The following is a 24,991-nucleotide window of genomic DNA, read 5'->3' on the forward strand; positions in this document are numbered from 1 at the left end:
TGAGACTTAATATAATAAAGATATCAAATCTCCCCAAATTGATTAATAGAGTTATTTAACACAACACCAATCAAAATCCCAGACAAGCTGATTCTAAAACTCTACACAAAGGAACTAAAGAGCTAAACAATTTTGAAAAAGAAGAATGTTGTGAGAGTCACATCATCTGATTTTCAGACTTACTATAAAGTTACAGTTATCAAGACAGTGTGGTTTTTGGTGAAGAAACAGATATACAGATTGATGGAAAAGAACAGAGTCCAGAAATAGACTTGCACAATATGGCCAATTGTTTTTTGACAAAAATGCAAAAGCAATTCAATGGAAAAAGAATAATATTTTCCAAAATGATTTTACAACAAATGAAAAAAATTGTTCGATATGCAAAAAAATGGATATATGCCTCATACCTCAAATAAAATTTAACTCAAAAATATCATAGACCTAAATGTAAAACTATAAAACTTTTAGAAGAAAATTTAGGAGAAAATCTATGTGACCTTGGGTTTGACAATGAGTTCTCAGACATGGCACCAAAAGCATAATCAATTTAAAAAACTGACATTGGACTTTCTCAAAATTAAAAACTTTTGCTCCGTGAAAGACAATGCCAATAGAATGAAAAGAAAAGTGACAGACTAGGAGAAAATATTTGCAAATCACATATCTGACAAAAGACTTTATCCAGAATATATAAAGAGCTTTCAAAACTCAACAATCAGAAAACAAACAACTCAAAAATGATCAGAAGATATGAAGAGGGACTTCCCTGGTGGCGCAGTGGTTAAGAATCCGCCTGCCAATGTAGGGGACACGGGTTCGAGCCCTGGTCCAGGAAGATCCCACATGCCGTGGAGCAACTAAGCCCGTGTGCCACAACTACTGAGCCTGTGCTCTAGAGCCCGCGAGCCACAACTACTGAGCCCACGAGCCACAACTACTGAAGCCCACGAGCCACAACTACTGAAGCCCGTGCGCCTAGAGCCCGTGCTCCGCAACAAGAGAAGCCACAGCAATGAGAAGCCCGCGCACCACAACAAAGAGTAGCCCCCGCTCACTGCAACTAGAGAAAGCCCGTGCACAGCAACGAAGACCCAACCCAGCCAAAAATAAATTAAAAAAAAAAAAAAAAAAAAAAAAAGATATGAAGAGACACTTCTCAAAAGAGCATAACGATGACAAAGAAGCAGATAGAAAGATGCTCAACATCATTAACCATTAGGGAAATGCACATTAAAGCCATGATGAGACACCTATTAGGATGACAAAAATAAAAATGTTGATCGAGGATGTGGAGCAACCCGAACTCTCATCCGCTACTGGTGAAAATGCAAAAATGTTAACAGCCACTCTGGAAAACAGTTTGGCAGTTTCTTACACAGTGAAACATACACTTAGCATATGACCCAGCAATCCCACTGCAGGGTATCTGCCGTAGAGAGATGAAAACTTCTTTCCACACATAAACCTATACATGAAATGTTTATAGCAACTCTTTTCACAACTGCCAAACATTGGAAACAACCCAGATGCCCTTTGATGGGTGAATGGATAAACATACTGTGGTTCAAAATATAAAATAAACAAATATAAGAAGAAATAAACTTTTGATAACAGAGCAACTTGGATGAATCTCAAAGGCATTATACTGAAAGAAGCCAGATTCAAACTGACACACACTGTATGATTCCACTCATACAACAATCTCAAAAAGACAGAACTATAGTGATGAAGACCAGATCAGCAGTTGCCAGGGGTTGGGAACAGGCAGGAGGGTGTGACTACCAAGAGGCAGCATCCAGGGAGGTTTTTGAGGTGATGGAGCTGTTCTGATTCCTGGTTATGATAATGGGTACACAAATCCGTACACGTGCTAAAATTCATAGAAAATATGGTCAATTACCAAATAGTAACTTAAAAAAATAAAATTAAAAAACAAACAAACAAACATAAAACAGTAAAAACCAAAAACCAAAAAAACCCCAAAAACAAGTCACAGGAGAACTACATCTTATGCTCTCAGTTTCACAGAAAAACAACGTATGTCTGTATATCTACAGCACGAGGTCCCAAAGGATGACAATGAATCCTTAAGCGATGTGGCCTTTCTGATTACAGAGCCCTGCACTTTCAAACTCTATACACTGCTTTTTTTTTTTTTTTAAATGATGTGCATGCATTCACTCTAAATAAGAACAGAAACTAATGAAGATAAAACAAGCTCGCATTGCAATGAGCAGCCCAAACTGAATCCCGTTGATCTGCTATCACACAGAAACTACCTGTTTCTCAGGGCCTTGCTAGTTTTAAAAGTCAAGCTGCTTTTATTTCCAATCATGGAGAAGACAGAATTTTAAAAAAAGAAAAGGAAGCCTACCAGGAGATTGACGGACTCAATGACATCCAAGAACACCTCGTTCTTCCGGTACTTGATGCCCTCAGAGCGCCAGGACACTGCGTTGGTAACGGTGGCTGGGGGCCGTGGGGCCCCTGTTTCCAACTTGTGGCCTTCCTGAGTTATGTACCTGTGGGTCCGGGCTCACAGTTAAGCAGCTCAGGCACTGACATTCTTCAAAACAGCCCCTCCCTGTAGCAGGCACCAGGAAAGGCAGGCTCTGGTTTCACCTGAGGCTGTTTAACACAAGAATATCTTACGATTTCCAAAGCCTCCAGCAAACTCTTCAGTTACAGTGAGTGCAGAGTGGTCACTTTTAGGGGGCCAAGGAGACAGTGTTGGTGAGGAAAACAAGAAGTGGGCATGAAGTGCTCCCCCGCTGGGGGCGCAGAAGGGACCAACCTCCTGGGGGTGTAATCTGGTGACCCTGACTCCACTTGGGGAACAACAGATGTGAGCTGTGCTGAAGTTATGTGGTTTCTCTGAGTGCCCCTCTGCTCCCCTGTAAAATGGGAAGACAGCACCTCTGATTGTGAATGGAGTGAAAAAAAGTGCTTGCACAGGGCCTGGTTCACAGAAGTGCTTAATTCACGGTGACTGTTATTTGATGGGCAGGATTCTAAAGGAGGGAGATTTTTCATCACAGCTTCATTTATGACAATAAAAACAAAGGCAGGTGACTCCCTAATAACAAGCCATTTAGCACACTTCTGTGGATGGAAATGAAGACCTCGCAACAGGAAAAACGCTCATGCTACGCATGGATGCTGAGTGGAAAAAGGACCCACAACTGTCCCAGTGACTTCTGGTGCGGCTGGAGACAGGGCAGGGGGACCAACAACATGAACATACATTTGCTTCCTCCACCTCCAAACCTGCCGACGACATCAATGTTGTGACGTCACCCAGGAGGGGCCTGACCCCCGCCCCCCATCCCCGGGCCCCATCCCACCCACTCACTCCTGCAGGATCTTGCTGTCTGTGGTCTGGGGGTAGCCGAAGTCCATGAGCTCATCCAGCAGCTCGTAGATGATGACGAAGTTGTCGCGAATACTCTCCTCTTCCAGCTCCTTGAAATATTCCGAAAATACCTGTGGTGTTGCGTGGGGGGCAGATTGTTGAGAGGAAGGACGAGGAGGTGACGAACGTTTGCACGAGTTCATCGGCCCTTCATGCCCTGAGGCCCCTGCTAACAGCCCCTTTGTCCACAAGCTGCGTTTGCCCGTTTCCCAGAGTGCTATGGACGAGGCCTTGGGCTCAGGGAATGTGGGCAGGAGGACAGCAGTGGCCGCCTATGAGGTGGGAACCAGGCTGGGGTAGTACAGGCATTAGGCCTGGTCAGAAGCCCGAGTTCCCACCCCTGCGGGCCCACTCTCCTCCCCTCCCTGACTGACACTCCCAGGCCTGGGGCCCCTTCCCATCTGCTCTTTAATCCTGACTGTAACTATCACCCTTTGCCTCTGAGTCAGGAGCGACTCAGGTGAGGGAGAAGAACCACTGCGGACGGGACAAGCGGCTCTTCCAGCCTCCTCTGGCCTCCCTGAACTCCAGTCTGTACAGCTGTGCCTGCAGACGAATCTGCCCCATCTCAGCAGAAAATTAAGAGGATCAAAGCAGGGACGCCAAAGGAGACCAAGGGAAGAGGGGCTTGGCAGAAGCTCTTTCATGAGCACAAACACTGAAGCAGAAAGGCAGTGCCAAACACTTCAGGGAGAAGAACCTTCCTCCTTCCCGGTTCCCCGTCTCCACACCCCAGGACTGCAACCGCTGGGCCTCTCCTCTGAAACCACAGGCAGCGCAGCCCGGCCTGCGACAGCTCCGGAATGCAGGCCTACCCCTCAGCCTGCACTCGGGGCCTCCCCGGGGGACATGCTGCTCTCCTGCCCCCATGTCCTCACTGCCCACACCAGCCTGTTCCCTAGCGTCTGGCGTAGGTGCCTCTTGATCGGGCTGCACAGGGCACCATCTGAGGGATGAAAGCTTTCCCGGGCCCACCCCAGGCCTCCTGGGCCCAGCTGCCCACTTTCTTCAACCCCACAGCCCCCACTTTGGCCGCGCCCCTCCATCTCTCTCCTGGAAACCTGTCTGGCCTCCCAGCTGCCTTCAAGTGCTTTTTCTACTCAGCAGCCAGAGATGATCTTACCTCAAATCAGGTCTTGTCAGTCTCCTGCTTAGTGCCCTCCACCATCTCTCGCAAGACTTGGAATGAAATCTGAACTCCTCACTAGGCCCTGTACATCCCACCCCCGCCCACCCCGCCCACCCCGCCCACCCCTATGGTCTAGCCCTGTCACCTTGCTGACAGCAGCCCCGCACTCTGTCCTGAGCACACTGGCCCGCCTGATGTTCCCTGACTGCACCACGTGCACTCCCACCCCAGGGCCTTTGCATGTGCTGCTCTCTGCCTCCCCAGCTCACTGTCAGCTGGGCCTGCTGTGTGTCACCTCTCTCCAAGGTAGGGTCTCGGGCCTCTGCGCCTTTAGGCACTCCCCCCACCCCCAACCCCGCAAGATTCTGAGCAGAACTTGGCTCCGCCCTCCTCCTGCTTATCCCACCTTCCGAATCTCTGACGCATCGGGTTACCGTCCACCCTTCCACAGCCAGCTAGGGGGCGTACCTGTCCCTCTTGGAGTCATGGCGCACCCCTGGCCTGAGCCCCACCTCCCATTCACTTTCCTCTCCTCACCAGGCAGAGGGGCAACTAAGGCTGCAGAACCCCACTCACGGATCACGTGGAGCTCCCCCATCCCTCTTCTGGGGGTTCCAGCTCCAAACTCCCTAGGGATGCTGCAGCCCTTGGGTGGCTGGTATGGCGAGGCACACTGCAGTGCCAGGGCGACGGATACCCCTGTGGCTCAACTCACCTGCACCACCTTGTAGAGGAAGGAGAACACCAGTGACACGCACGCGTTCTTCTTAGAGGTGGCGACCACTGCGTGGCGGCTGCAGTTAAGGAGCAGTCAGAGGCCTGGGCTGCCACCCCACAGACCCCAGTTCACTGCGTGTTTTGGAGCCACCCCAAGCCATGACTCGGCCCTCAGCGGGTTACCGAGCTCCTGGTCTGAGCTGGGCCTGGGACACAGCAGTTACAGCCAGAGGAGGTCCCGGCTCCCAGGGAGCGCTCAGCTGACAGAGGGGCAGCAGGGGGCACAGGGAACCCACCCCAGCTGCTGGGTAGCGGGGGCTGCCCTGAGGAGGTGATGCCTGAGCTGAGGGCTGAAGCCCAGGGTGTGGTAGAGGGCACTTCAGGTGGGGTGAGCAGCCTGCGGCAGGAGGAGGTAGTGCGGGTCATCCCAGAGCGGAAAGCAGGAGCACAGTCGGCTCTTCTCCAAAGCCCATCGCTTACGTGACCCTCCTGAGGTCCAGGGCTCCCCGGGCAGGCTCCGGCGGAAGCAGCCGGGGCCAATTCTAGCTCAAGCCTTTCTTTGAGCCTTTACCCCTGAAGCAAACCTTTTGAATGAAGCCTCCATTTTCTCACTAGTATGATGAGGGCCTGAGAGTGGATTTACTGAGGTGATGTATGTAAAGTGTCTGGCACACTCCCTCTGATGGGCGGGGGGGACGGGGGGTGGGTGGGGGGTATGTCCCCATCTTTTGGGGTCAGTGTATACTGGGCACTTCCTGTTCCTCCTTCCTTAAGGGGCCTCAAGCCGTCCAGGGAGGCCAGTTCCTGTGCGCTGCACCCTGGCCATTCACAACAAGCCTGTGCCACCCCAGGGCCGAGCTGTGAGCTCTGGGAGGGAGAAAGGGACTGCCTCCACCTCATTTCCTGCCTCAACCGGCCCAGCGCAGGGCCCCAGGAAATGGAGCTGGGCCAGTCAAAGGAGTGCTGGCTTCCCACCTCTAGTCCGGGCAACATGCCGTCCAGGTGTTTTCTAAGGAGGGGCGGAGGGCACCTCTGACCCTCATGGCTGGGCCTTGCTGGAAACTGCCACCTGACGATGGAACTCAGGCTGGAGGTGAGAGGGTGTCCACTCAGGCAGGGTGTGCTGGGCACTGGCACCCAGAGGGGCAAGCCCTCAATGTCTCCTCCCTGGCTGCCCATGCGTGAAACACTGGGGCCCAAGTGGAAACTGGTCTGACGGCTCCTGCTGCGCTGACACAGCTGCCCCTCCCTCCTCTCCATACCTGGGCAACCACTGCCCAGACCCAGGGCAGCTTCCAAGATAGCCAACTCTTGGCTCACAGGCCACCTGCCATACTCTACAGAGCTGCCCCTGAGGCCTTCCAGAGAGGGGTGAAGAAACAGAGGCACGATGAAGGGAGCCAGACCTCAGGGCACTGGATGAAGGTCCCAGGCCAACACCTCCCACCCTGTAACATGTACACAAATCACTAGGGGTGGCCTTGCTACAATGCAGATTCTGACCCGGCAAGGCTGCATGGGGTCTGGGATTCTGCATTTCCAAAAGGCTCCCAGGGGATGCTCGGGCCCGTGGACCACACCTGCACTAGCAAGGTCCTGTGTGTCTCCATGAACATGGGAAAGGGGACAGAACCCACGTCTGCCGGGTGTGATGCATATGCACCAGCTCAACGGACCCTAACCGTCCTGCTCTCACTGGACCGTGGGAAGGTGAGGACTTGCCTCCAGTCACATAGCTACTGGAGCTTGGGTCTGAACAGGGCTGTGTGCTGCAAAGCCACGCCCTTCTTGCAGCAGTGCGGATACCGGAATGTGCCTGACCAAAGCCATGGGGGGGCCGGTCAGACCTCACGGATGCAAACTGGCTCAGCCAGGTCTCCACACGAGCCTGAGCATGGGGGACTCTGAGATCTGGGCAGGGTTGGGAGGAATCTCTCCCCTCCTCTGTATCCCACCACCCTTCATGGTCCAGGCCACCACCCCACCCACGTGGATGCCAACCTCGGCCTCCCTACCCCTCCCTATGTCCACTTCTGATCCCTGAAGTCTGGCGTCCACTCAGCAGCCAGAGACTTTCAGAAAATGCAAACATGCCCGTGTCACCCCTCTGCCTGAGACCTTCCAAAGACTTCCCAACACACTTAAGGTGATTTCCTGTGAGGCCTTGCAGTGCACACCCTGCTGACCACTTGGGCCCTGCTCCTACCAGGCAACCCCCTCCAGCGCTCCGGTCACCCCCACTGCAGCTTCGGAATGGGACTTCGCCTGGGCTAGCGCTCCTCGTGCCGGCCAACTCCTGTGGCCTTCCTGCCGGTCTCCTCCAGGATGTCACCTCCTCAGGGAACCCTTCCTGGCTCCTTGGACCTCTGTCACACTGGTCATCCTTGGGCAGCAGGGAGCTCCAGAAAGACAGGGCTGTGCCTCATGGCCCCCACTGGCCTGAGCCAGCCCTGGGTCAGCCGGGGCAGGGGCCGGCAGCCCTCAGTTGCACGTGTGTGTGTATGCACACACATGTCCACACAGGAGCCCCCTGGGAGCACCCCAGCCAAGGGATACGATACAGGTTGTTGTGCTTGATCCACATGAAGCGGACTCCCCCATGGGCCAGGATAGGTGACAGCATCCCCTCCTCCTCTTTCTCCATCAGGATGGGCATGAAGTGCTCCACCTCCGACATGTCCACGTCGCCGCGGTAGTTCCGGCAGATGAGCACCTGCGTGGAGGTGGAAGAGAGGGAAGACACTTTCATCTTGAGTTCCACCAGCTGGATGGCTGGGGTGGGGGATGAGATGCACCAGCTTCCTTCCCTCCAGGGACCCCAAACACACCTGTCCATCAAAGGGCCATCCGATCTCCATCCCCCAGGGGATTCCTCAAGGAAAGCATTTCGCCAAGTGAACTTCCACAGGGGCCAGTGGGAATCTTCCCAGAGGGAGCGTTGGGGGTGGGCTATGGGGCAAGAGTCCAGGACCGCGTCACTCGGGAGATGCCAGGTTAAACAATGTCCCGTAGGCTCTCATTGCAGACCTTCTCAGAGCCTTTGTGCTAATGAGCCCTGCTCTTCTGCCTGTGTCAGGAGAGGGACACTGCTAAGTGTTCGCATCTGCTAGAACCTGCCTGTGGCCCGAAGAGAAGCCCTTCCCCTCATCTCTCACGGCCTGTGGGCTTGGATGTGCAGCAGCGCTGCCGATAGGAAAGGAAAATGGGACAACCACTTTGGTAAAGTTTGACAGGTTCTCAGAAAGTTATACTCCAGCTTATAACCTAGCCATTCCTCTCTTAGGTAGTCACCCAAGAGAAAGGAACCACACGTCCACATGAAGACGTGTGCATGGGTGCTCACAGCAGCTTATTTTAAATAGACTCAGGCTGGCGAGAATGCCAACGTCCTTCAGCAGGTGAACGGAGACATAAACTGTGTCCATCCACACCACGGAACACTCCTCAGCTATGAAAGGGAATGACTGCTGACACCGGCAACAGCATGAGAGAATCTCAGGATCACTGAACCGAGTGAAAGAAACCAGACAATGGAGAATGTATCTACGTGATTCCACTTAAATAAATAAATCCTGGGAAATGGTAACAGAAAACACATCAGTGGCTGCCTGGGGACACGCTGGATACAGACGGGTGTGAGGAAGCTTTAGGGGGTGATAGAATGTGTGCTTATGGTTTCCTGGGTATACACAATGACTGAACTCATCAAACTATATGCTTTAAATAAACACAGTCTGTTACATGGAAGTTACACCTCCCTGAAGGAATGAAAAAGGAGGTGTGAAGCTATGCCATGCTGAGCAAGGCCCCATTTGGAGATGCCGCCTAGAGCTGCCGCCACTCTTGTGTGTCCATGAGGACAGCTGGCGGCGTAACTCAGTAATGTGCTGAGAATGACACCACAGAGCTGACCAGCCTGGGAGCCGCCTGCCTCAGAACCTGTAGTTTCGTAAGATACATTGTCTTACTGTTTCAAGCCAGAGAGAGAGAGAGCGGGCGAGTGAGCGGGCAAGAGAGAACCTTCCTTTTCTACTTTCTCCTTTGTGGCCTATGGGCAAGGGACCCTGTGCCCTCACTGCTGTTCAGAAGGCCTCTTAGAGACTCAGCACCCAGTGGGTGAGCTTGTGGGTACCTGGACCAGGCCCTGGCACAGGGATTCCCACGTACCCTCTCACATACTCTTTGCCAGGAGTATATATTGCCTCATATACTCCCCCCACCATGAAGCAGGACTGGTATTTTTAAAGAGATGGACAGTGATGTCCAGAGAGGTGGCACCACCTGCCTGAGGTCACACAGCAAACAACGGTGAGCCAGGATTCTAACCCCACTTCTCACTCCCAGCAGGGCCACTTCTGCTTCATAAATATTGCTTTCCTGGGCTTTCCAAGCCCACCTTCTACCCCAGGTATCCAATTTTGGGGGATGCCACAGGCATGGAGTCCCCGGGCCCCCAGTGTGTTCAAAGGAAAGAGCAGGGAGCAATTTATTTTGCCCACCTTCATCACCAAGGCTGCAGAGAGGTCCACTCATTCATACCTTCTACCGTACATCATGCTGGGCCTGGAGACACAGGGGTGACCAAGACAAACAGGGTCCCTGCACTGAGACAGCTACCTGGTCAGGGGGAAATGAGAGACTCTGCAAGGGTATGACCTTCAAACTGAGGCCTGAGGGGACAGGCACATAGAAGCAGAGGGACCAGTGTGGCTACAGCCATGGGGTTAGGGGTGCAGCCCATGTGGGCGTACCCAGGAGCACTGGTTAGGTAGAGTAGGGGCAGCCTTGGAGCTCAGGCTGCAGGTCAGGACAAAGGCAGGAGACAGGACAGATTGGAGGGAGGCAGGCAACAATGAGGAGACAATCCTCAACCCCTGCTGCTGATCTTGACCCCACAATTCCTTCCTCGCAGAGAGTGAGACAGGCCTTCTTAAACGGAATCAGATCAGATTGCTTCTTGTTTAAACTGCTGCTACCCCAGCCTCCCCTCATACAGAACAAACTGCAAGTCCATCCCCATGGCATGTCTTCACAGCCCCTCCAGTGCCTCTCCATCCATGCTCCCTGGGCTCACTCCATTCCAGCCATCCTGGCCAGCACCCTAGCTCTCTCTAAGCGATCTACATTTGCTCCTGCCTCAGGGACTTTGCACTTGCAGTTCCCTCTGCCCAGAACGCCCTGGCCTAGATCTTCTCGGTTCGCAGACCTCAGCTCAGATGGCACCTCTTCCAAGAAGTCTTCCCTGCTCACCCTGGCTAAAATGATATCCTGCCCCTTTCCACTCCCAAGCCCACTTTACCTTCACTGCCCACATCACCACTGCATTATATATTCATATCCTCATTTATCATCTGTCGCTTCTACCAGAGTCTAACACTCCCTGAGAACAGTGACCACTTTCGTCTCGTTACGGCTGTGTCCCAGCACCCACAACAGAGCCTGGCCTGCAGTAGATGCTCAGTAAAGTCTGTGCAGTGAACGTGGCAGTGAGGAAAAGGAGGCCAGGACAATGCCCATGTCTCCAATGTGGGCAGCTGCATGGATGGTGGTGTCAATCACTGAGATGGGGAGAGAGAGCAGGGCTGGCGGGTGGCGGGGAGCTCATCTGGGGAAATGCCAAGTTTGCGGTGGCTGTGCGACCTCCAAGGTGTCCTGGAGGCCAGTGGATCTCCAGATAAGTGCTCTTCGGAACAAATTTGAGAGTCATTGGCAGTGACATAAATCAAAGCCTGCCTCAAGGAGAGCAACAGTATGGGAGGCACACCAGGCCCAAGCACGAGGAGCCGACATCCAAGGGGAGGGCAGAAGATGAGGGGCAGCAGTCGGTGAGAGAAACAGGGAAAATAGAGAGCACAGCAACCTCGAGGCCAACAGAAGCCTGCTGAGGAGGAGCATAGTAGTGGTGTCAGAAGCTGCAAAGAAGCAAGAAAGATAAGGGCAGAGAAATATCCATGGAGGGCTTTCTATCAGCTGAATGTGGCCCTGCTGGTTTCCTCGGTGATCAGAGGCTCTGGCTGGCAGGTAGATGTGTGGTTGTGAATTTCCTGACCTTATTTTTTATTAAATGCAGTCTGCGCAGAAGGCAAACTTTCAAAACATGAGGTCCGTGGGGAGTGGAATAATAAATGGCGTGATGGTCACTGAGGACGGGAGGCAAACCCACAGCTGCCTCAGGAGCTTCCTGAAAGGCACGTATAATCATGCTTCTTCCAGGCTATTGTCTCCTTATGGTGGCTGTTCCTTCTTGGGATCAAAGTGGTCCCCTCTGTCCTGCTCTCCCATCTGGACATCCTCAACACCCACGGCCCTCTTGGTGCCATCCTCCAGGCTCCAGCATTACCCAGGACTGCTGGCTTGCCAGCGCCAGCGGGCTCACTGTGACACCTCCTCGTTCGCCTGACTGCCACCTGGTCACCTTCCCAGGTCTGGCGTCTCCCTCCTCCAGGAAGCCTTTCGTAACCACTTCTCCTCCCGCCAGCCCAAACTGAGGCTGGGTAACTGCATTACCTGGGGCCTTGTCCTTGTGGCTAATGGGATCTGACCATTTGGATCCATGCGTCTGCTTGGATCTGTCAGCTTCCATGCACCTCCCCTACCAGAGCTCTAGGTCCGTGGGGACTAACGTGGCCTGTGGCCTATGGGTGGTGCTGAGCCTGTCTGGTGTGCCTGCTCAGCGAGTTCACACACTTGCCCTAGGTCATGCGGCTGAGCAGCAGAGACAGGTTTTGAGCCCAGCCCTAACTTCTCAGTCACAGAGCGATGGTCCGCACTGGAATTGGTGCCTACTAGGTGCTCATGAAATGTTTGCTGAAGAAATGAGTGATCTGAGTAGGCAGCCTGTAGGACCTCTGGCGACACAGCGGCCAGGAGGAAACAAGAACACGTGCTACAAAGACTTGGGGAACACTGCACCCTCCCAGCCCCTGGTGTGCCCTGTGTCTTTCTTTGCCTCCAAGAAGGTTGAAGAAGGGAGCCTAGTACTGGGTCTCACTAGCTGTTGACTTTGGGTGGCATCCAAGGCAGGCAACCCACTTAAGGGACTCTGGGAAAGTGCTGGGGGTGGGGAGTGGAACAGCAAGGGACAGTCACTTCACCTCTTCACTCCCTACTGCTTCTGAGCTAACTACTGCCCACTTCACCTAGGCCCGACACCCATGTTTCTCTCACTCACTGATGTGGGGCTTGTTTAATATTGTTGGTCCTGTCCTATTCTTGTTACTCCCCAATGCAAGAGGCCAGATACTCGCTTGGCTTCTAGCCGGGATGGACTTGGGGGAAGGCAGCAGGTCACTTCTGAAAAGTTTTGAGATCCCTCCTTTATGAAGCTTTCCCAAAAACCCCTGGGAAAGGCACCCAAGTCCTAGTTATGTCCAATTCCTCCTTCATGTCTCAGCCGGGTTTGTCACTCCCCCTGCGCAGCCCTTCCTGACCCCCAGCAGAGGCTGACTCTCCCTATTATATCATCACTGCTCCACCACTGCAATTTATATTTATTTGTGCTTTTTGAGATCAGTGTCCCTCTCGCCCACCAGATTGTGAGCTCCAGAAGGACAGGGACTGATTCTGATTTTGCCCCCCAAAGGCAGCCCAAGGCTTAGCACCCTGCCTGGCACTTAGTAGGTGCTCCTCAAATATCAGCTGAATGAACAAATGATTCTGGGTTCAACTCCTAGACCTGCCACTTCTCTGTGACCGGTGTGACCTTGGGCAGGTTGCATCGCCTCTCTGTGCCTCAGTTTCTCCCTCTGTTAAATGGCACTCCCACCACCCACTTCACCTGACCGTTGTAACTCAATGTCCCAGTGAACGTTAAGAAATCCCTACAGGGACTGGCACAGAAAAACCGCTGAATAAACATAAGCTGCTGCGCTCCCAGAGGGCGGGACTGGCCCGAGGGCACATTGTCCCGGCAACGCCTCACCACCTCTGGTCAAGGGTCGTGCAGCCCCTCGGCGCCAGGCCTGGCTTCCAAGCGGGCTGCGGCCCGCGCTCCCCGTGGCCTCGCTTTCACCGAGGTCCCCACGGAGGCCTGGGCCACCAACCCACAGGGGTGGGGATGAGGGTCTTGCAGCCGGTTACCTGGCAACGGCGGCAGCCCACCGCGTTACCTAGCAACGAGGCAGGGCTAAGGAGGACCTAAGATCCCTTCCTGGATACTTAGCAACAGGGTGGAGGCCTCAGGTGAGGCCAAACGGCTTCCTTGCCTAAGACCAGGATGGCTCCCATTGGCCGGTTAACTAGCAACAGGGTGGGTCCCCATGGGGCGAGGCCCCTGCCAGTTGCTTGGCAACGCGGAAGGTGGGGCGCCCTCGGTACCTTGCCCTTCAGGTCCAGCACGTAGACGGCACTGGCGGACATGGCGGCTGCGGAAAGCCTCGGCACTGGCCGAGGGCGGCGGCGACAGCGGGGACTGCCAGGCGGTGAGCCAGGCCGGGCGCGCCCCGCGACAGTTCCTTTCCACTTCCGGTCCAGGGAGCCGCGCGCGGACCGTTATGTCCGGCCGGGGACGAGCTGCCAAGAATGCGCCGGCGCAGGGCGCAGGGTGCGCAGGCGCAGTATGTCCAATGCGCCCTAATTTCCCGCTCCTCCCTCAAGCATCACGGAAGTAAGACGAGAGGGGCAGGGGCGGGCCGGGCCGGGCCGACTGAGGCAGGGCACTCTAGCTGCCTGACTGGGCGAAGCCCCTGCAGCTGAAAACCCCACTTTGTGGGCCAAGTTAGGTAAGAGATCCTGGTGGTTGAACCCACCTGGGGCCCAGCCGTATGGAACTCATAGCCTGGTGGGAAAGTCGAAAACAAATATAGTCACCAATTGTGATACCCTTTATAGGGAGGGGTAAGGTGGTGGTTACTTGGAAAGAAGTTAAACTCTCTGGCAATCGAGCCGTATCAACAGTCAGTTCCTGTCACCCGTCAGTGTCAACGTTTGTCAGTGGACAAGTGTGCCAGTTTATTGCCTGAAATGATCTCCTGAAAGCCACACCCCACTGAACCTAGGCAAAAAGCAGGTGATTTATTTCTGTAGTTAGTGGTCACTGTGGGTAATGCAAACTGTGACCCCCAATTAATCTAATTGAATTATATTTTATTTGCTTTTATGAATACTCAGCCTTTGGAGAAATGCCTGCATTCTGTCCCAATGAACCATCACAGTGCCCTGGGCCCAGTCCTGCAGTATCAGAACCATTTACCCAGGCTGCTTGCCTCTCTCTTATCTTTTATCTTCTCTACTACCTCCACTTGGGGTTTTCAAAGATAGTTTTTGCAACTCTGTGGTCGTATATCCTCTACTTGGGGTAGAGATGTAAGTGCAAGAAAATCCAGAGAAGAAAACTGGAATCTTTAAAGGTTATCAAGTGAATCCTGGGCTGGAAGAATTCTTCCACAAAGCAGCCAACTGAGGCTTTTTGACACCAACTCTCTCTTAAGAAATCCTACCGTGCCTAGCCTCATACCTTGCCCAATTTATTGCAGTGTTTTAGAAAAACATGTCTTTTTTCTAACTACAAAACTGTACATCTCACTGAAGAAAAACTGAGGAAATGCCAAAAAGCATAAGGCAGAAAGAAAAGCCACCCAGGAGAGGCAACCCTTTCCATTATGGAGGATTTCTTTTCAGGCTTGCTGTGGGCATTTTAGATGTTTAATACAGTATCGGGGGCCTAGGAGGACAAAAGTCTTTTGAGGAAACAAAGACTTCCAAGTGCCAGGAGTACTGTCACAGTAAACACTGTTTACACATAAATTACTTGTAACCTCCTTTTCTCCACATGTGGAGGCAGGAATTTGAATCATATCTGAATTTCATTCTTGGCAATTAATGTATAAGTCAGATTTGACCTCTGTGACATCTCAGAAAAGACCATACTGACTGTGCTAGACCAGAGTTTTTCAAACTTTGCTGCATGCTGGGGTCACCTGGGGAGCTCTGAAAAATCTCATGACGGAACCCCACCCCAGGCAGCATCAGTGGTTCTTAATGCTCCCCAGGAGAGCCTAACATACAGATTTTGAGAACCACTGTGGTAGACTGTAAGTGATGGCCCTCAATAAACCACATCTTCTGGTGTTCGTGCCCTGTGTAATTCCCTCCCAGAGTGGGTTTGGCAATGACTTGTGTTGGCGATGGAACAGGTTATGTAAAGGGAGATTCTGGAGGACGTTCTGGCCCCAGGTAAGTCAATGTAACTTACACATGAACTAAACTACACCTCATGGAGCAGAACCATCCAGCTGGGCATGGTCAACACACAGAATCGTGAGAGAGAAATTCCACTGTTTTCAGTCACTCAGTTTTGGAGTGATCTGATGGGCAGGGAGAATTGGAATAGCTGTCTTCCCCACTACTGAAGCAGGCTTTTCACAGCGCCACTGCATCATGCTCACAGACCCCAACTGCTGACTCATGAATGGCAAAGGCCTGAAAGTGCCTTTCTACCAGTCAGTGGGGGAATCCACCGCAAGGAGCCATGCTAGCGAGAGAGTATGTCACCTCCTTTAGGTGGGTTGCAAACCCCAGGTGGAAACACGTCATCTAAATTTTCTCCAAATTGAGGGAGAATAGTTGTTTTGTGGTACGCACATTCTTTGTGTGTGATAATCCTAAAGGCAGTGTTTCTAGTGGTAGTCAAACAGCCTGTAATTATGATACTCAGACTCATAGTTAATAATTTTTTTTGTTTTATTCTGCATTTCACATATGACAGTCCCAAACCCAACACATGGTTTTGTTTTCTGCCTTTCTTATTCTCTCAGCATCTATGTCAACACATTTTTTCCCAACAGCATATGCAATCTGATCCTTATCTGGTGGGTATACAGAGGCCCTCAAAGATCCTGGCTCTCCAGCACGGGAACCTGAGTCCTTCCTTTCGACTACACCCACGTCTGTCTGTGCTGGGGGTCTGCCTCGGTCCCATCACCCTCGAGGTGTCCTTAGGCCAGTAACGCCAAACATGTTATGTGCCAACTCTGAATAAATACGGGGGGGCTGCTCGGAGCCCAGGGTTGAAGGTAAGATGGCAGGCTGTGTCTGGGTTCCATTACAAAGAATGCTGTGCTTGACAGGCAATGCCTGCCATGGCAACACCCACTAGACATGTCTGGAATGGGGATATTGGGAGAAGAGGCTACACGCTGGCCACAGGTTTAGAAAGGGACAAGGTGTACGTTCCATCCTTGCCTTAGGTGGTTGTTCTGTTTCCCAGGCTGTGTTGTCTCACTGGCCAGGAGGCTGAGGGGGCAGTCTGAAGACCGTGAAGCTGCAAGTGGCTTCCCCAAGCCCTGGATGGGAGAGCATAAGCCCCAAGCTAGAGGGAGCTTGGAAGGGCAGCCTGTGCAGGGCCCTACAGGGGTCTACATGCTGCAGGCTAGGCTGGCATTAGCTCCTTGTCCTCTGGAGTCGGTTTCATCCAGGCAAAGCCAGCTGGCTGGCTGTCAAAGAGTCAGATACAACTCGGGGGTAAAACCACTTTTCCATGGCACTTACACAGAAATAACCTTAATCTCTGGATACACTTTCCACACTAAAAATGTTTCTCTTCTATGTGCTACGGAGAAATCAAAATAGAGTAAAAGGACGGTCTTATTTTAATCAAGTTCCAGAACGAGGACATACAGCTTTGAAAAGCACTGTCTCAGCAGATGATGCAAGGATGTGTGTAAAAGAATGTTTCCAGAAAATACCAAAGGCACCAAATATAACCCCCGCTTTGCCTTCTGCTTCTCCTTGATGCCACTCCATACCCCAGGCGGGGAGGCTACTTTGTCCAGCTGACTTTGGGAATGTCATAGTGCTCCGTGAGTGTGTCCAGGTGTCTGTTGAAGTCCTGGGAAAGCCGAGGAGAAAGCCCACGTCAACACAGACCCAAGCAAGGCACTAGGGATACGCAGCACTGCCCACTCCCACTTCTCCACATCCTGTCTCTCCTCAGTGAGCCCCTTCCTCTCAAAGCCACCCTGCCCGGCATTATAGATGCCTGAACCCTGGCCTTGCCCTTATATGACCCTGCGGAGGTTGGGTAAAGCCCCTCCCCACCAACACTCCAGTGGCTTCTCTACCAGGCTCCTAGCCTCTGGGCCCAGCCTGGTCCCTGCATGGCTCAGTCTCCCTCACCAGCACGTGACTTACCTCTACTCTCTGCTTGTGGGTTTTGGATGCTTTCTTCAGGATCCTTTCCATTTGCTGAAGAGAGGAGAGAAATGGAGGGGAGTCACATGCCTGATGCAGCCCAGGCCAACACGCGATGGAAGATGAGAGCCCCCGGCCCGCCTGGCTCTCACACTTAGAATGGCTGGAGGTCTCAGGGTGAACACCTCGCCCCTCCCTCAACTCCACTCAGGTGGGTCCAGCAGGGATGCCTGACCGTAACACACCCCAGTGGGAACTCACATCAGCTGCCCTTTGGTCTGAGTGGCGGGAAGCGTCCTAGCACTGACTTAAGGAGACTCCGCTGGGAGCTGTACATGTGCTTCCTGCATCCTTGGGCAACTGACTGCATTCCCAGTTTGCAGAAAAAGAAAGCCTCAGAAGGGGTCTGAGGAAGGATGATAAATGAGGAAGGTAAAGAGGCTGACACAGAGTAGGTGCTTGAGTGACGGTACACAGAGCCAAGAGGGTTACAAGATCCAGATCGCCTTGACAAGTATGATTCTGGAACGTGCATCCTGTACCACCACGACCTACCCGACCCCTCATGCTTAACACCAATTTTAGCTGGTATGAGTTAAGAGCATGGGATGCAGAGCCAGACAAGAGCTGGGGCCGCACCTGGCTCTACACTTACTAGCTGGGTGACTGTGGCCGACTCACTTTGGTGGCCCCCCCGCCATGAACCGAGCTGCCTGGTACTGGTGCCCTGGTGCAGTCCTCTGTCGCACTGACTCTGGGTTGGTCCTGTGACATGGTTTACTTAACAGAATGCAGTGCCAGTGCTGGGCTGAAGCTGTAAGGACACCTAGCAGGTTTTGCCTTGTGTTCTTGGAAGCTAGCCACCATTCGGGAAGTCTGATGACCTTGCTGCAAAGAAAGGACCTGGAGAATGAGATGACATGTGGGGAGGGAGGCCATGGAAGGAGCAATGAGGCACCAGACATGTGATGGTGAAGCCATCTTGGATTTTCAGCCCAGATGGGCCTCTAGCCCCAGCTGCCATCTGATTGCACCAGGTTCCAAGGGAGGCCAGCAGAAGAACCACCCAGCTAAGCCCAGGCAACCCACAAAAGCATGAGATATACTGTAGACTGCCCCCTGGCTGCTCCTCCCTTTCCCTCCTCTTCTCCTTTGCTGCCTCTTCATCTCCCTCTGTGTCCAGTCAGCTCTCACCTGGCTGACACTCCCTCTCCCTCTGAAGTATCTGCCTTGTCCATCCCTGCCCCTTCCTGCTGCTGTGAGCCCACGTGAGGCCCGTGTCTCCTCACAAGAGGCCACACTGACTTGACCAGCTGTCACCAATGCCAGGCACTTTGGCGGGCTCCGCCCTCCCTCTTCTCACTCCACGCACCAAATTCAGCGGGTGTCATGGGTGCTGTTGCAAACCCCACTTCACAGACAAGAGAAAATGAGGACCAGAGTGCACAGTGGGTGATGGGACTGGAAATGCCAAGCTCTGATCCTTTCCACCAGGCTGGAGCCTTCCTTCCAGGAGCTGTCCAGCCTATAAAGCCCACTGTGCTCAATCCAACACTCTTCCACAAGGGAATCTGCATTTCCTAACTGTACCTCGCTTTGTCCACACCTGCTCCCTTCTCTCTCATCCACCTCATGCACCTCCCTCTCTTCCCCTCTCTTTCTCTCCCTCTCTTCCTGCCCCCCTTCCTCCCTCTGCTGGGTCAAACAAAACCCTCAGGAGTATTTCTGGTATTCATTGCCAACAACGAAAACTTCACCTTGACCTTCTACCCTCCACCTAGAGGCCCATTTCTCCATTCCCTTTGACAGCAAATCTCCCAAGACTTATTTCTAATCCTTGTCTCCATCTCTGCCTTTCCCTGCCCCCACTTGGATCCACTCTAATCAGCCTTTCCTCCTTCTCATACCAAATGCCAACTAAGGGCTCTGAGTGCTCACCCGCCTAGACCTCCTGCCAGCGTATGACACAGTTGATCACGTCTTCCTTCTTGAAACACTTTCTCCACTTGGCTCCTAAGGACACACTCTCTCCTGGTATCCCTCCGTCCTGTGCTCCTTTGCAATTTCTTTTCTGCCACCCTCTGATCACCAGGGGTCAGATCCTAGACCTCCTCTGTCACTATCCTTCCTCAAAGGATCTCATGCAGTCCCCAGAGCAATTCCCAAATGTTTATCTGGGCCCAGACCTTTCCTCTAAACTGCAGATTCAGGTATCGAACTGTCCATGAGAACTCTCCACTTGGGTTTCTAACAGGCACCTCAAATTTAACTTCTAAAATGAAGCTCTTGATCCCCCCACTTTAGAAACCTGCTTTACTTACAGTCCTTCCCATTTCAGTAAAACAGCACCTTCATTCACCCAGCTTCTCCCACCAAAAATCTTGGTCATCCTTGATTCCCCTTTCCCAGCCCACACCCAACCCATCAGCTAATCTGGCTGTTCTTCCTTCAAAACCTATCCCAAACCCGACACCTTCCATCACCTCCACTATTACTGCCCTACTCTGAGGGGCCACTATTAGTCACTCTGATGGTTGCATGAGCCTCTCCCCCTCTGCACCCCAACTCCAGCAGTAAAATCCCAGTCCCGCCTCTGACGATAACCTTAAGGAGCGGGCTTAAGTGCATTCACTTGTTAAGTCCTCACCACCTATGAGGTTGGAACTTGAGTCCCACTTTACAGATGAAGCATTTAAGGTGTGGGAGGTGAGCCAACTTGTCTAGACACCACCAACAGTGGTAGAGACAGAATGGGACGCAGGTCTGTCGTGTCAAAGCCGGTGAGTCTCTCTCCCTCTCTCTCCTTTTTCTCTTCTATGACTCAATTAGGCCTGGGAGTAATGAGTTAACTTTTTCCTGATGTTACTGGACCAAATCACCAAGACCACCGTTAGCGTTTCTCAGCCTGGGCACTATTGACGTTTCGGGCCAGATCAATCCTTGCTCTGGGGGACACTGTCTCAAGCACTTCAGGATGTTGAGCTGCATCTCTGCCCAGCCCCGTCCCACCCAAGTGGTAACAAACAAAAATGTCTCTAAACATTGCCAAATGTCCCCTTGGGGCTGGAGGTGGGGGACAAAATGGCCCCCAGTTGAGAACCACTGGCCTAGACTGATTATTCCCGCCAAACACAATGCGCTGAACGTATCTATCCTACGCTGACCTCTCCTATCCTCCGCCACCCAAATTTATTAAGTACTTAATATTAAGAGAAATCATTTTTCAGAGCCTGAAAATACAACGTATTTGAAGCTGCCGAAGTCGTCATGGGAACACTTCGTGGTGACCTACAGCAGTGAGTATGCCCATTTAATGTCAACAGCTAACATCCATTGAGCACTGACTTTATGCCGGACTGAGTGCCATTTGCCCGCGTTACCTCATCGAAAGTTCCCATCCCTCTTAGGAGAAAGCATGATCCTGATCCCTACATATGTGGAAACTGAGGCATCAAGAGGTGAGTCACTGACCCAGTGTTACGGGGCAAACGAGCGACAGCGCTGGAATCCAAAGCCGGGTCTCTAGCTCTCCCCTCTGCGGTCCTAGCCGGCCAGAAAACCTTCTTGTCCTCGGAGCTCCCCCACCGTGGACTCTTCCTCTCTTACTCACGCAGCATCTTCTCCCCGGAATTAAGGTCCTCACTGACCGCTTGCCCTCCCCGGAGCGTTCTGGGGTAGATCCCGGTTACGGGTCTCCGGGTCCTGCCTCTGAATCCACCCCCGGAGACCCAGGCCAGCGATGCGGGACATCCCTAGGCTTCCCACCCGCCCTACCCGCTTTTCCTGCATCTTCTCGAAGGCCGCCTGGGCCGGTGTCCGTTTGTCCAGGCCGCGCCGCTTCTCCTCCTCGTTCTTTTTGCTTGTTCCCATCGCTTCCAGCAGTTTCGCCTTGTCTTTGTCCTTCTTTTTCTTCTTCCTGGGAGGGGAGACGGGGTAACGGCGGGTCAGAGGGCAACGCTCCGGGGTCTCAGGAAGAGGCTCAAAGGGACAACCTCTCGGGACTCACCGCTTAGTCACTCCGAGCTCTGCCACGCCTTTCAGCTTCAGGGGCGCCTTCTGGACCTGCTCGTAGGCCTCCATGGCGCCCGGCTGACGTCCGGAACGTAAAAAGGCCACACTTCCCTATTTTCACCTGAACGCCCGCCTTCCTTCGTTTTGATTGGCCGATCTAGGCTGTGCGCATGCGTAATTGCATCTGGACGTGGGCCACACTTCCGAGTTCAGGGCCGGACTTGGAGAGTCAAGCGCGTCCCCAGCTTCTGCATCCTGTTTCCTGCCACACTTCCGGTTTTGGCGCCCACTTCCAATTTCCCCCGCCTTGGGCACCTAGACCTGGGAAACCTTTTTGACAAAGCACCGGTTTCCTAAAACCCAACGTTCTGTTGAGTGTTTTGCGCGTATTTGAATGCTCTGTTCTCCTTTATTGCCATATTTTGAGGGTTCAATAGATAACCTAATTTTGTAAGCCTAATAAGTACTCGTTAGTTTTTCAGCTTTTAGTAAATGACGGTAGTATGTGAAATATATGTTCGTGGTATTTAAAATAAAAATCGATTTCATTGACGTACAATTTATAAACAGTAAAATGCACCCATTTAAATTGTAGCCTTCCACGAGTGTAGTCACATTTATACACCTATGTAATCGCCTTCAGAATCAAGATAAAGAACATTCCTTCTCCCCCAAATTCTTTTGTTCCTCTTTACAGTTAATTCTCCCATCCCTTTCCCCAGGCAACTCCAAATTTATTTTCTCTCACTACAGGTCATAATGGTCTTTTTTTAAAAGTTTCATATAGGTGGAATCATAAAACGTGTGTTCTCTTGAGTTAGAGTACTTGCACTGGGCATAGTGTGTTTGAGATTCTTCCTGTTGCTGGGTATAACAGTACTGCATTTTTATTGGTAAGTGTTATTCCATCGTAACTGAGAAGGACCCTTCCTGGAACACACCCACCCCCACCCACTCACCCACCATGTCTTCTGCCTGCCTCTCGTTTGTAGAAGAGCTTTAGCCTACTAGGCTGTCCCCAAGTTCCAAAGTGTAAATTTAATCAGAGAAGTGAGACAATGCAGAAAGAAAGGAAGACAAAGTAATAGTAGTTTAGCCATTAAACAAAGTCAAGGGGACTTGCCTAGTGGTCCAGTGGCTAAGACTCTGCGCTCCCAATGCAGGGAGCCTGGATTCGATCCCTGGTTGGGGAACTAGATCCTGCATGCATGCCACAACTAAGAGTCCGCATGCCGCTACTAAGACCCAGCGTAGCCAAAATAAATAAATAAATACTTAAAAAACAAAAACAAAGTCAAAGACATTTAGTTCCTCCTCAAGGGCTACAGATAATATTCTGAGCCATACCCTTTGAGGGTTTCCCCACCAGGTAGAAGAAGTTAACTGTATGCTGACCACAAGCACATAGATCCCAGACCTGTTGGAACCAGAAGATTGATGATGTTGACTCCCAATTGCCTCATGACCAACCAATCAGAAGAAAGTCCATGAGCTGATCACATACCCCACAATACCCCTTCCTCACACTGTCATTAAAAATCTTTCCCTGAAAGCCTTCAGGGAGTTCAGGCCTTTTAAGCACTAGCTACCTGGACTCCTTGCTTGGCACCCTGCAATAAACGCTACACTTTCCTTCACCACAATCCAGTGTCAGTAGATTGGCTTTACTGCACACAAGCAAGCAGACCCAAGTTTGGTTCGGTAACACCATTATATATAAATGTATTCAACTTGCTTATCCACTCACCTGTGGATAGATATCTGGGTTGTTTCCAGTTTGTGGCTATAATGAATAGAGCTTCTGTGAACATAGTATATATCTTTGTATGGACATAGTTCTCATTTCTCTTGGGCTCACTCCAGATGCCTTTGCTTCTTGAGGTAGAATTGTAGCAAGATTTGGTTTTCCTCAGAATAAAATGTTGATTCTCAGCCACTCTGGCTTTGAGGCTGTGATAAGAGAAAATAGTTGCAGAAGGTGTACCAAAAAACCTGATCTAATAGTGTCATAACACTTGGGACTCCAGTGAGTTGGGCTTTTAATTCCCTGATATCACAAGTAATTTGTTTGTTGAATAAGCAGAACTATTGTCATAACCAAAACACAGTTCTATCTTTGTTTCCTTCCATTCTTTTAAACATTATATTTTTCAATGTGGATCATCTTCCTCTGCCCTGGATGAAAATGCTGTCAGCCCCATGGCTCTCCTCTCATTTTTTCATGTGACATAGAGGAAACTCACTTTACGTAGTAAATAAGCCTCAATTCAGTAAATGGAAAGTCCAGAACTTGATTTAAAGACAATAGTCTCTTCTCTCCCACAGCTGGAACCTACACACTGCTAAAAAACAAACAAGACAACAGACCTCAAATGGAGTCACTTATACTAAGTGCCACATCACCAAACTGAGACTCACCAAACTGAGACAGTTTTGGCTCTTCCAGAAATGGAATCTCAAACTAGTCAATCAGGAATTGCCTGGTCAGCACTAGTTAGGTCATCTGCCTGATAGACTCCTACCATCCCGTAAAGAAAAGTAACCTTGCAATAACCAACCAGGTAAATAGCACAAAACATAAAATTTACCATTGTAACCACTTTAAATTGTACAATTCATCAACATTAAATACATTCACAATGCTGTGTATCTATTTTTTTTCAGATTACAAAAGATATACAAACATTAATTGTGGAATACGTAATAGAAAAAAATACAGAGAAACCCAAAGAAGACAGTAGAAATCGCTCCCATCCAGAAAAAAAAAATCTGTTAGTGTTTTGATTTCTTTATTTCAGTCTATTATTATTTATAATTTTAAAAAATAAAAATGGGATCTTATTCTATACTTGCTTTGTCACTGACCCTTGCCCCATCAGAATACTGTGACTGCTTTTATGTATTGAGTTAAAAATTTTATCATTGGGTTTTTAACACTGAGAGAAACAGGGAAGAAGCCCAAAAATCTCCCATAATCCTTTGCTGACTTTAAGATATATGTATAAATCCACATGTTCCGTGTAAGAAAACCACACAGTAAAAAAAAAGGTTAAAAGAAAGAAAGAAAAACAAAAAAGTAGAAACTTCCCTTCCCACCTCCTTCCAAAGCGATTAACAAGTTCATTTTGATTCTTTGCAGCACAAAATGTGTATATGCCAACATATATATATATATATACATACACACATATGTTTATCTTTGTGATGTTCTTTTATTTCTGCCTTCAGCCTTTCACTTATCAAAATGTCTTGAAGCTCTTTACAAGACAGCAGGTACACTTCCACCCCCCACCTTCCTCAAAGCTGGATGTCCTGTGGCTGAGTGAAGCCCTCCCCAATCAATGACCATCTAGGTGCCCACAAATCTTATCTGACTTTTGCAAGTGGCCTGACTCTGTAGCAGTGGAATTGCTGAGTCCAAGATTATGTGCATTTGTGCATTTAAATTTGGACTGCTGTTGCCCAAATTGTGCCAGGGACCTTTTTTGGAGGGCATTATGGGGGTGGAGGAGAGAGAAGAAGAGAGAAGCAAGTGCCCCCAAATCTAGAGGGGTTCGACAAAGGAGGGCACGATGCCTGCCTTTTCCCAT

The 24,991-nt window shown here is 51.1% G+C and overlaps 2 protein-coding genes and 1 long non-coding RNA gene across 4 annotated transcripts in view; 1 reads left to right on the forward strand and 2 right to left on the reverse strand.

Moving 5' to 3' along the window:
* The window catches only part of AP1M1 (adaptor related protein complex 1 subunit mu 1), a 30,244-nt gene extending 16,507 nt beyond the window's left edge, over positions 1 to 13,737 (reverse strand). Inside the window, exons 1-5 of one of the 2 annotated variants that reach the window (XM_068536806.1) lie at positions 13,578 to 13,737; positions 7,818 to 7,974; positions 5,260 to 5,327; positions 3,356 to 3,486; positions 2,378 to 2,525 (exon numbers count right to left, since the gene is read on the reverse strand). In XM_068536806.1, the coding sequence (XP_068392907.1) occupies positions 2,378 to 2,525; positions 3,356 to 3,486; positions 5,260 to 5,327; positions 7,818 to 7,974; positions 13,578 to 13,619 (546 nt within the window). In that variant the 5' untranslated portion in view covers positions 13,620 to 13,737. Of the gene's footprint in view, positions 1 to 2,377; positions 2,526 to 3,355; positions 3,487 to 5,259; positions 5,328 to 7,817; positions 7,975 to 8,089; positions 8,329 to 13,577 lie in introns of those variants that run through there. The other variant, XM_068536805.1, reaches the window with a different exon arrangement.
* A 2,180-nt stretch (positions 13,738 to 15,917) lies between these two features.
* On the reverse strand, positions 15,918 to 21,513 carry FAM32A (family with sequence similarity 32 member A). Its single transcript, XM_068536807.1, has 4 exons — positions 21,397 to 21,513; positions 21,165 to 21,306; positions 17,391 to 17,444; positions 15,918 to 17,088 (listed from the first exon to the last, which is right to left on the reverse strand). Exons 1-4 carry the CDS (start codon positions 21,468 to 21,470, stop codon positions 17,020 to 17,022), a joined length of 339 nt encoding a protein of 112 aa, XP_068392908.1. The 5' UTR covers positions 21,471 to 21,513; the 3' UTR covers positions 15,918 to 17,019.
* On the forward strand, positions 17,463 to 20,849 carry LOC137759974 (uncharacterized). Its single transcript, XR_011073219.1, has 3 exons — positions 17,463 to 17,601; positions 20,618 to 20,686; positions 20,798 to 20,849. It is a non-coding gene; the product is annotated as an uncharacterized lncRNA (long non-coding RNA).
* Positions 21,514 to 24,991: the final 3,478 nt, after the last annotated feature.

This window comes from Eschrichtius robustus, chromosome 2, assembly GCF_028021215.1.
Source record: "Eschrichtius robustus isolate mEscRob2 chromosome 2, mEscRob2.pri, whole genome shotgun sequence".
NCBI lineage: Eukaryota > Metazoa > Chordata > Mammalia > Artiodactyla > Eschrichtiidae > Eschrichtius > Eschrichtius robustus.

Excerpts from the sequence above, each read along its gene's own strand:
- FAM32A (XM_068536807.1), bottom strand. The coding sequence starts at position 21,470 with ATGGAGGCCTACGAGCAGGTCCAGAAGGCGCCCCTGAAGCTGAAAGGC. Across the intron at positions 21,307-21,396 it reads GAGCTCGGAGTGACTAAGCG|GAAGAAGAAAAAGAAGGACA; the intron begins GTGAGTCCCGAG and ends CTCCCCTCCCAG. Across the intron at positions 17,089-17,390 it reads CCCACAAGCAGAGAGTAGAG|GACTTCAACAGACACCTGGA; the intron begins GTAAGTCACGTG and ends CGGCTTTCCCAG.